The following is an 11,738-nucleotide window of genomic DNA, read 5'->3' on the forward strand; positions in this document are numbered from 1 at the left end:
TCACCCCCTTGTCCAAGTTGCTGATGAAGATGTTGAACAATGTGGGCCCGAGGACAGATCCCTGGGGGACCGCACTGCCCACATCCCTCTAGGTCGAATAAGACCCGTCCACCACCACTCCCTGGGTGTGACCCTCCAGCCAATTAGCAACCCATCTGACTGTGTAGGCATCGACACCACAATCTCCTAATTTTTTAACGAAAATAGGATGAGAGACAGTGTCGAAGGCCTTCCTAAAGTCCAGAAAGACTATGTCCACCGCGACACCTGTGTCCAAGGATTTTGTGACCTGGTCATAGAAGGTCACCAGGTTGGTCTGACAGGACCTGCCTCTAATGACCCTGTGTTGGTTGCTCCTAAGCATACACTCCCCTGCTTGCCCCTCGCAGATATGCACCTGGATAATGTTCTCAAAGAGCTTCCCCAGGACTGAGGTAAGACTAACAGGCCTATAATTTCCTGGGTCCTCTTTTCTCCCTTCTTTGAAAATGGGGATCACATTGGCCCTTTTCCAGTCCTCTGGCACCACACCAGAGCACCACGAGTGCTCGTAAAGCTGCGCCAGGAGTCCCACAATGACCTCAGCTAATTCCCTCAGCACTCTGGGGTGGAGATAGTCAGGAACTGCTGATTTGAACACGCCCAGTCCCTCCAGAAGTTCCCTGACTAGGTCTCACTGACCCTGGGCCTGGGTGCATCTCCCCTGGGAACATTGGGTGTCCCGGTGGTGGGGATGACCTGGTCCCTGCTCAGAAAAATGGAGGAAAAGAAATTGTTAAATAGGTTAGCTTTGTCATCTGGTGAGATCACCAGATTTCCAAGCGTGTCCTGCAGAGAGGCCTGGAACTTTCTTTTTACCCACTATATATTTAAAAAAGGATTTCTTGTTGTCCTTGATCCAGGTCGCTAGTCCCAGTTCCATCTCCGCCTTGGCCTTCCTAACAGCCCCGCTGCAGCCCTGAGCAACGGAGGTATAGTCCTCCCTGGTGATGGACCTGTTGATTATTTGCTTTTTGACCAAATGGCTCTTAGCATTATGACCTATCATGTGGAGAATATTTGGAGTATATTTACAATTTGCAATTAAAGACTCCCATCAATACCTATACAAAGCACAAATCATAGTAGCACTGATATACAATTTTTAAAACATACTATAAAAGAAAATGGTATAGAATGTTAAAGCAAAGTAGAAGTTATAAACCTGTATCTCAGAATCTGTGTAAATGCACTCTGAGGTAATAAATATGGTTTTATGACTCTGAGTGTATCATCATCCTTGGTACTTGTCATCTTCTCTGATGCAGGGTGCCTGTTAGTGAATCATAGAAAGCAGGTATGTCCTGAGAATTTGCTTAATTAATTTGCACATTTCATGTCATTAGATGCTTGGCTCAGAATATAAGCATGTGAGTGATCAGATTTTCTAAATATTAGGTATAAGAAAATAATGGTACTTTTTTTTCTTTAAAAAAATCAGTTATGGCAATGACAAGTTTGTAACAAACAGAAATTATAAATGTACTAAGAGCCATTTCTACACCTGTATTTTGGGTCTGCTCGTACACCTCCATGTAAAATGAAATCTAATCAATTCAGGGTAAATTATTACTGTAAAAATTACTTGTTATCTTATGAATGTGTAATCCTGTACCAGAGTAAATGGAAGTAGGATTAGGTGCTTACAGCTAAATTCATGGTTTGGTAATCAGTAAAAGAGTTCATTGCCACTATTAATCAAATTAACTATTTCAAAACTCAGTTAAGTGTCCTACATAAACTCTTTTTCTGTTTCATTCTTCAGTATTTCTAATGAACAAGCTTTGTCCTTCTACCACATTCATTTCCTAGGGCCTCAGTTCAGTATCTGTGATTTCAGCATCCGATTCATATTGTTTTGTTTTGGTATAACAAAAATGGGTGGTTAGTATGGCTCAATGGACTGCAGACATGGAGTGTTTCGTTGCATTGGAAACCAAGAGAAAAGCAAAGAGTGCCCATACATCTCTTAAGATTTTGCTTGAACAAGGCAGTGGATGAAAATAATCACCATTCGTTTAGAATTTGAAGACTGTTCAGACTGCGCTATTATCTTACTATATTCTAAATGATATATTGTAAATTATATATTAGTACATTATAAATTTCAGCTTTAAAGAGATATTGAAGTTCAGCTTTAAAGAGATATTGAAGTTATTTAAGATGAAAGTTTGATAGGGAATATCTTCCTAATCCTAAAGAGCTAACTAAACTCAGAACAAAACACTCACCAGGATCCTTCCTAGGGCTGAGCAGACACTGCTTGAGGAAGTCTGCAAAATCAAGCTTCCCATACCTTTTCTACTGTTAGCCCTTGCAGAGGAGCATTTGTTCTCTTGTGCAGGAGAATTGTGCACATTTCCCTTTAGTCTGTTTATCCATCATCACTCTTAGAGTGCACAAAATTGTACCTGCTCTTTCCAGATAATTAAAAAAGGGGCTGGATCCTTTCCTGAAGAGGCTTTCATCTTACTTTAGATAGGAAAAGGATGGTCTTGATCTGGAATATGAGACACCTGGATTTAGTTCTCAGCACTGCTTCATGCTTCCCATAGGTAGGGCTTGGGGCAAATCAGCTAGCTGCTCAGTATCTCAGCACCACATGCACAAACTGGAGACGATCCTCCCCTTGTATGTTTTATCTGCTAGATTGCAAATGCATCAGGGCAGGAGCTATTACTATGTGTTCATACAGTGACTGCTAGAATGAACTAGTCTAATGTGGAGCTATGGTGGGGTAACGAGCTGAAGGGAGGAATGGAGTGGGAGTTGATTAAGGGTAAGAATTGTGTAAGTAGAGCATGTTATGATGGCTAATGAAAATATTTTGTTGTTTAAATGCTGAGAATCGGTATGTGACTTCTGGTAGGTATTGTGGAAGAAGTGAGACCAGGGGAGGATTCTTATTTGACTCTCAGGTGCCTATTACCATTGTATCTAGGCATCTGCACAGTTTGTCCCTGACATTTTGAGTAACCTGACTCCTAAAAGCAAACTTCTGCTTGCTTCTCTTTATGGGCTGGTCTGTCTCATTGGGTTTCCTAGCCAGATCTGTGCCGTCACAGATAAAGGAGGGCAGAAGCTGTAGCCAGCACTTGTGTTGCTGCGGGGCTTGGGATATTCTCTTGGAAAGTCTACACATCTGAGGGAAATGACTCTACAGAGCAGCCAGTCCCTGTGTCTGCCTTGGACTATGCCTTCTGCATCCCTCTCAAGCGTGAACCTCTTCACAGGGGTGCTTTCATGGGCTTGGCAAAGGTGTGAGTGGAGTAGTGATTCCCTTTGGGCTTTTCCCCTGGGTGCACCTGCCACCTTTCTGGGGCAAAAAAATACGTGTACACATGGGATGTTCATTATAAAGGGATGTGCACTGATTCATGCCAACAAGAAACAAAGACTTGTGGCTTAGTCTTGCAGGGGAGGGAAGTCCAGGCTGCCATGTGCACTTAGCAATTAAAACAGAAGAACCAACTCAATATGCAGCGGCCAAATTCAGCTCTGAACTTACCTTTCGATTTACCCCAGTGAGCATACACAGAATGTGAGCCCGTGTTTAACTTTCCCACCATCCGCTTTAAACGTGTGTACCACGGACCAGATTCTCACGTAAAGTAAAAGAGAGCTGGCACTGGCTTCAATGAAGCTATGCCATTTAGTCCAGCTGAGGATGTGGCCTCCGTACCTAGAGCTGTAGAGATGCTTCTGTCATAATGATGACACTGCAGATGTCTCGAGAGAAAAGTAAACAGGAAGGGGCCATGTTTTGGCTGGAGGAGCACTAAAACTACAGCAAAATACAGTGTTTGCCATCTAGTGAAGGACAAAGTCGATAGGAAACGAAATTTTATTTTCAAGCTTTTAAGGGGATATAACAGTGAAGAATAACACAGCCTTAAAGAAGAAAGCTTGAGTGTCCGTTACAGTAGAGTTATAAACCTTTGAAATAGGATTTTATAAGTTGTGTGCCGACAGCCTTAACTCACTCAGCAGGGATGCATCTATGTAATGTGCACCTTAAATAGTTGATATAAACCAGTGAATCAGGCTGGTATATTATTTAAGCTGGCAAAGATGTGTGTCCATGGAGAAATTAAGACATGGTGTGTGTCCATGGAGAAATTAAGCATATATGCACAGTAGTTAGGTGCAAGTGATGTGCTTGACTTGGGAAGATAGAGAATTTATTAGTCCAAACTGGGGAAAGAGCTAATTTTGAATGACCTCTTTTACAATGAATGCATTGTAGGATCTGCGGTTTGTGACGACCCTTTGCAAGGGGTGGGACTATAACACCTTACTGCTTTGCTGAGTAGCACCTAACTCCAGAGTAGTCAGTTCATTTCAGTAAGGATGCTTGCACTGCCAGGTGCTTTTCCTGGATGAGAAGGCTGAATCTGGTCCTCAGGATTGAGATGGAGCAAAATCTGTCTTAATCAGTTGCCCAGGGGATCATAAATTTGCTTGGCTTGTAATTAAAGGATACCAATATTTTAAGCTGACAACACCACATGCACTTTTAAAGAAGCTTCTTAAAAAATGGGCTTGACTGTTCAAGGTGGTTCTTTTGAGCAGTTTCCACTGCATGCATTTTAAGAAATTAGTATTAAAAATAGGTCTTTTCAGTATTTGATACCATGCCTGCTGAAAGCAATGCAAATAGGAAAGTAGGGGTGCACTGATACAGATTTTTGAGGCCGATACTGATAGCCGATTTTTAAGGAGGCATGTCGGCCGATACCGATCCTATTTCTGATACTGGCCCAGCAGCTTGAGGGGTTGCATGCGGCTGGTAAGTCCGGTGTGGTGGAAGGGGAGGAGGGAGGGAAGGAGCATAGCGGGGTGCCGATGAAGGCCCACGTGGTGAGGGAGGAGTGGGGCTGGGGTAAGCGCTGCCTAGCCTGGGTGGGGTGGGCATGGGACAGAGCTGTGGCTCATCCAGGGACAGGGAGGGGGCAGTGTCTCTGAACACGGAGCTGGTGGGAGGGTGTGACGCGTGACCGAATGCAGAGCGGTGAGGTTTCCCCACCCCCCGCATCCGGCTGGGCAGGCAGTGTGGGATGATGCATGGCGGTGCTCCATCCCTGTCTGCCACACGTACCCCCTAGGGCCTCCTTAAGTACTCCCGGGGCTATGCGACCACTCCTGACGTACAGGTTGAACAAGAGAAATGATAAGTACCTGAGAATCCTTGGATCCTTCCCTTGAAACCTGCTCCCCATCCTCTCCAAAAAAAGAAATGGGGGCGCTCAAGGACAGCTTTGGCCCCGCAAGTGTCTATAACCCTGCCAGTAAGTCCACATGATAAGTGGCGTCAAAGGCAACTGGTGGGTCTGAAAGAAGCAGCTCAAAGCCTTGTCTGATCTTAAGGCATGGACACACTAACAACTTACCACGTACATGGTGACTGCTCCTCCACGGTGGCTGCCTGTGGTAAATGAAAGGTAGTTTACCTCGCTTCAGTTGAGGATAAACGATCTCTCGTTCACTGTGAGGTAAGACTGTGCACACAAGCAGTTACAAGCTGATTTGCAGAAGATAAGAGGAATAAACAAAGTGTTATAACATCCATACAAGTTCTTTACCTCCACGGGAAAGGTCCCAGCACGCACAAAGTTCAGAGCAATGCTAGAAATGCTAAACTAAACAAACAGTGCACTGACTTGTATAACCCTAAATAAATACAGTGGAGCCAGAAAGAAATCTGGCCATAAAACAAGTCATGGAGGTTTAAATTGGGAAGTTCCTGAAATTTCAGAGCCTCGTCTGAAACTTGTCCAAACGGCCCAGTTTCCTTGAGCCTGCATACCTGTTGTGAGAACATGGCCAGCAGAGAGGCTGTGTCTTTGCCTGCGGTCAAATTGCAGATATCAGCAGAACAACACTTTGAAGGAGTATTTCTGCTCCTGATTACAAGCAAAAACCCGCATAGGTGTGTAATGAAAAACAGGCCAGGGGGAAATTAAGCTAACATTTATGAGCTGCACAAATGGATTTGCCCTGGTTTAGTCTGAATTCTGGTAGCAGGGTAGAGACTGGGTTTATTTTTGGGGGGTGGGGTTGGGGGGAGTGAATTTGTTAATCCTTATCTCCGTCCTCTTTCTTTACCTCTTTCTTTACTCCCTACAAATAGCTGATGTTTAAGATTATGCAATTGCTTTTTACCTGCCAATAGTCTGACTTCAAATAATTTGTCTTCATAAGTATGAATTTACATCTGTCCTGTTTACTCAGGTGCTGGACAGTATTTTTGGCTGCATGGCTGGTGAGTCTAACAGGCTTCAGGGTTTGACTTTTATGTGTGTTTACTTCTTCACTGCATAATAGTAATCTGAAGAGAGAGAGTGAAAAACTGCTAAATGGGACCTTGGGCCTAATCCTGAGATGTGTGAAGCATTCACAATTCCCATCTAATACAGAAACAGTATAAGATAGTTGTTCTCAACCTTTTTAGACTCAAGGCATCCCTGGATAGATTTGAGGCCCCCACCGGAAAATGCTGGCTCTTAGTTTTCGCTCTTTTTTTGCCTACAAAAAAATAATAGAGCAGTTTTTCTGTTGCAAAGAACTCAGAAAGATTGCAACTGTGGATTTCTATTTGAAATCTCTGGGTTGATCTTGTGAATCATATTTGCAAACCCAACAGTGCTAACATTGTGTGGCAACCCAGAGCACTCGTGAAAGGATCTCAAGGCCCGGCAGCATGGCTTGAGAATCCCTGTATAGGGTGATCCAGCAAGTAACTGTCACCTTTCATCTTTTAAGCTTCTTGATTATACAGCTCGTTTCTTTTTTTAGCTGTATTATCTCTATATTATATATATATGTAATGAAATACCAATGCAAGATGTTAATGTGATACTATGATTTGTTAAATGCACAGAAGTCAGGAAATACAAAATTATGTACTCACCCCCTACACCCTGTAATTATAACTCTATCTTTTCACATCTCATGCTGATTCTATCTGGCTTTCAAATAATGTATATGTGCCCGAGTTAATGATGGTGTGGGAATCTTAACACTGATTTACCTGAGTATAAAATTTCAGCTGTAATCCTATTGCAGGTTTTTTTTCCTTCTCTTTTTAAGCAGTGAGGGGATTAGAAAGATGACAATGCAATGAGAAAGTAATGTTTTTATTAAGTTGTACAAATGCACAGCCAGATCAGTGCACACGGACTGTAACTTAGTGCTTGCACATTGTGTTCACATTTTATGTCCCCTGGAACTTTGCACCCTGTGGTGTATACATTTTGAAACTGCTGATGGGAATAGGAGATAATGGACAGCAGGTAGGAAATAACAGGTCTCAAAGCCAAAATGTTTAAAAATATGAATAGTTTATAGTTAAAGTCACTCAAACAAACTGTACTTTACACCTGTAGCACTACCCCAAGAACACCCAGATAATTCAGTAAACTTTATCCTCGCTCTATGTAGCTTTATTTTAGTACATGCCACTGAAATCAGCATCACTCAGTGAATAGATCCATCACTGTCTTACTCTGTTTCCTCAGTCCAGTTATTTAACTTTTCTATGTTTTCATTTGCAAGAAGTCTTCATTTGTAAATGCTTATTCATTTTCTACAAATTTCAAAACGATTAACAGATGGAAAGTACTATGAAAAATATTATTATTCTTTAACAGCTCTGCCCTTTATGGTCAGCTGTACTGTACAGACAAATGTGGGTTTTTACAATTCCTGGTTTAACCAATACCATGCTCTTTGTAGCTATCCGTGTATTGTTGATTGGTCAGGAACTAGCAGAGCTAGCGTGCCTACATGTATTACCACCAGTTTAAAATGATGAAATTATAACACTCCTGTTTCAAGAATACAGGTTAACATACTGAAAATTCATCTTTCTTACCGTCAGAGTGATGTTTATATGAAATCAATTAAAATCAGTTGCATGAAGTTCACACTCTTGAAATTGACTTCCAAATAGCAAAATCAGAATGTGTTTCCTGAATTCAAGATTAGCATGTGAATTTGTATAAAGTTGATGATATTCTTACAGAAGAGTTAAGGTTGTTTGGGTGACCATCATTGCACACTTTTTATAATTTTAGACTTCTGTGTTTTGTTCATATAGTGGCACGTTAACTAGAGTTTTATAGACTTCTTAAAATCTACGGGCCAGATTCTCATCTGGTGTAAATTTATAAAGCTTATTTGGGTTCAGTGGAGCTCTGTTACTCTTCATCTTCTGAAGAGTCAGCCTTGTGTATTTTGAGAAAAATTACAGTATTCTCTGAAGGGTATTTTGGCTGCAGTAACAAGAGATTCTTTCAACCGCAACTCTAGCTTAGGAGAGTGTTTTTGCCTGCAATAAAATTAATACAATTCCTTTTTTCCTATTAAGGGAGAAGATTGAAAAATGGAGGTGCTAGATCAGGATAGGAAGTCCTTGAGCAACTAAGTTTCAAGATGCAAATTAAGCGTCCCCTTCAGTGTCTCAGGTCAATGGATGGAACTGTACCCTTGATTTTTCTCCAGTGGAAGTTAGGGGGATGTTTTGAGGCTCATACAATATAGAAATTTTCTGGCCTGAAAGGAAAAAAAAAAGGAAGTAACTCTTGAATTTTGAACAGTGTGTGTATGATTCACTCAAGGACATTCAGTCTGTTCAGCATATCATTCTTAGGCATGCCAAAGAATTCTTTTGACATTGTCAGTTCCTGTTTAAACCCTTTCTTGGAAACTTGCTTTTAATATTTCATTTTCATGATGTTTTTGTGTGCGTCTCTTAAATACAGTCTCATAATGTCATGACCTCAGACCATGAGGTTTTTACATACACATGAGCATAGGTATCTAATTTAAGTATCTGATGTTTTGTCCTGCAACTGCCAGAGACATTGTTATACCACTTTTATAGTGAAATTTTCTGCCTTCCTCATAGTCCTGCCTAGTACCACCATAGAATTGCTGCATATAAGGCTGTTCCTTAGGGCTTTTCTGAACCCAGTTTTGTACCAATTAAACAATATCTTTTTTTAATACAATCAAGGTAAAAAGATGCTGTCTCCTCATATGGATGCAGTTACACTGGCACAGAGGAACTTACAGTAGTAGAGCTTATCCCTGCACCTTTACACAAATAGGTTATATGGCTTTAACTGTGAAATGATGCACGTGCTGGATCTAGTTATGCTAGTATAAATGTGTTTATCAAGGTGCAGCTTATTTTTACACAGGAAGAAAATAAGGTGGTAACTTATACTGGTTTATTCACATCCAAACTAGGGCTTGTACCAGTGTAACTGTCCTGATATTTCTTGATCTGACATGGTTAAACAGGTACAAAACTATGTGTAAACTTGGCCTGAGCATTCAGTGGGTGGTGTTGTGCTGTCCTTGGGGAAATGGCAGTGTGTTGATGTGGGTCTGGATCTATCCTAACCACTTTGTTGTTTTACTGTGTGTAGCTAGTTAGAGTTTGCATGTGCATTAAGAATGATCACTGCTTGGGGCAGGCCCCAGAGCCAGGCCACTTATCATTGTGGAGGCTTTTCTGCTTCATTGAGAAGATAAGAGTCACTGTTAAATTTTTAACAGCATATTCTTTACCAGATCTTTTTAAGGGAGGCATTTTGGTGGGGTCTGATCTCTTTGGTGTTATTCCTTTAACGTTGGTATGAAGAATAATTGTAATTTGAAATATAGTTTAAAATCTGAAATGGCTTTACTCTTTGCGACTCAAAAAATTGTTCTCTGTATATGGTAGTGCCCCAAGGCAGAAATTGTGGCACATAACTTCCAGCTGGGTTTAACTACAGGATGGGATTTGTGTAGGGGCATGAAACACTACTAATCCTGGAGATTATCTGAATATCTCTTGATGGCATATATTGGAATCTGACACTAATACTACTCCTTTTGGTTAAATCTTGCAGCCTTGCATAAATAAAACTCCTTTTGGGAATTGTATGCAGACTACGGGATTTGGTAGACAGAAAATGATTCTAATTTTCTTTTAACTAGAAAGTTTTGGGACACTCTGAGGGAGAAGGGCAAAATACAGACTGAGTTGTTGATTCCCCTGAGAGAGAGGGTTAATCCTCATGCTGTTGTTGCCTTGGGTATAGATGGTGATTTAACAACTGCAGTTGAATTCCGAGGTATGGACAGTGCCAAAGTGTGAATCAGTTTTATGTCTCCAGTGTCAGAGCCTCTTGGATGTCGAAGCATAAGACGAAGTGACACAATACAAGAAATAAAGCGTGATATTTTCTTTTCAATTAAATTTGAATTTCTACAACTTACTGAAAGTGGGGCTGGACTGATCCATGATGATGAACATAATAATAATAGAAATACCCAATAATACCATAATAATAATAGAAACATAAACCATACTAGATGTTGATTAAGGTCCATTGTAGTCTGACAGCTTGTTCAAGTTGAAGAAAACCCGGTTTTAAAACTGCACTGGAATTGAAGACTTCCCTATGATTTTTATTTTCAAAACATTTTTAATGGCTTGTCTTTTCTTAGGTTCCACTTACAGAAGCTGTGGATCCAGTGGATTTGGAAGAATACCTTATTACACATCCGCTTGCAGTGGATTCTGGCCCTTTGAGGGATTTGCTTGAATTTCCTCGAGATGACATTGAAGTTGTATACACTCCCCGGGAATGTAGGACTCTTGTATCAGCTGTACCTGAAGAGAGGTATGAGGCAGCAAACCAAAGCCTTGGTGCAGCAAACACGTGTGTGTTTCGCTCAGAGGAGTGGGTGACTTCTGTGTGTATATGCCTGCAGTTTGGGGGCTTAATGTTTCTTTTACAGTAACTTGTTCCATAAGTGCAAGAGAGTTTGTATTTTAATATGTCTGACATGAAAACCCCCCCAAGCCTTTGTCATTTGAAAAGGTATTTTTTTTTAATTCTTTTAACAGCGAGATGGACCCTCATGTAAGGGATTGTGTAAGAAGTTACACAGAAGATTGGGCAATTGTAAACAGAAAGTAAGTTACAATCTGGTATTTCTTATTTTGATTTAAATTCCTCATTTTACAAGGTGGCCGTGCAAGTGACAAGCAAGTGATAATGTATTTCAGAAGTTACGAAAAATTTTAAGAACCTTAACTTTTGGTTATCTAGCCCAAACGAAGAGGATGTTAAGGACTTTCTGCAAATTAGATCCATTTAGATGTTTCAGTTGGGTAGACAAAAACTAAGATATCTAATGTACGAAGTCATTTAGAAAAAAATAGGATTTTGTAATTTGTGATAACTTCCTTCATTGAATGGACAGTGGCAAAACTAGGGAATACAAACACATCAAGTATCTTTTTCAAGGCTTCTTTCTTTTGTTCTTACAGCATGAGTTTCTTACAGAAGGAAAATAAGTTTGGGAGGACTTAATGTGCACATTTGGTTGGTGAGCATCTCTGCATAAAGATATCAAAAAGATTATTCATGTTTCCAAAGAGGTTCTACAAATGTATGCCACTTAAAAAAATTATCATTAATATTTAACCTATTCCAACATTTACATAACGAGTTAACTACTTGATCTGACATAAGTGTTTGGAGCATATGCATACATTGATTAATTTATGCAAATCAGGGGCAACGTTTCTGGTAGCTTTACTTCATCCACTCCCTTGGATGACTAAAGGTCTGGTGACTATAAGAATTGTTGTCAGGGAGCAAGTGATCCGTGTGATGCTGCATCACCTAAAAATG

The 11,738-nt window shown here is 40.7% G+C and overlaps 1 protein-coding gene across 6 annotated transcripts in view; it reads left to right on the forward strand.

Annotated features, from left to right (window-relative positions):
* Positions 1-11,738, forward strand: part of DOCK7 (dedicator of cytokinesis 7) — a 199,139-nt gene that overhangs the window by 36,769 nt on the left and 150,632 nt on the right. For all 6 annotated transcript variants that reach the window (XM_019501183.1, XM_019501184.1, XM_019501185.1 and 3 more), the window contains exons 3-4: positions 10,543-10,718; positions 10,946-11,014. In XM_019501183.1, coding sequence (XP_019356728.1) covers positions 10,543-10,718; positions 10,946-11,014 — 245 coding nt within the window. The remainder of the gene's footprint in view (positions 1-10,542; positions 10,719-10,945; positions 11,015-11,738) is intronic.

This window comes from Gavialis gangeticus, unplaced genomic scaffold (assembly GCF_001723915.1).
Source record: "Gavialis gangeticus isolate Ggan-Ray unplaced genomic scaffold, GavGan_comp1, whole genome shotgun sequence".
Lineage (NCBI taxonomy): Eukaryota > Metazoa > Chordata > Crocodylia > Gavialidae > Gavialis > Gavialis gangeticus.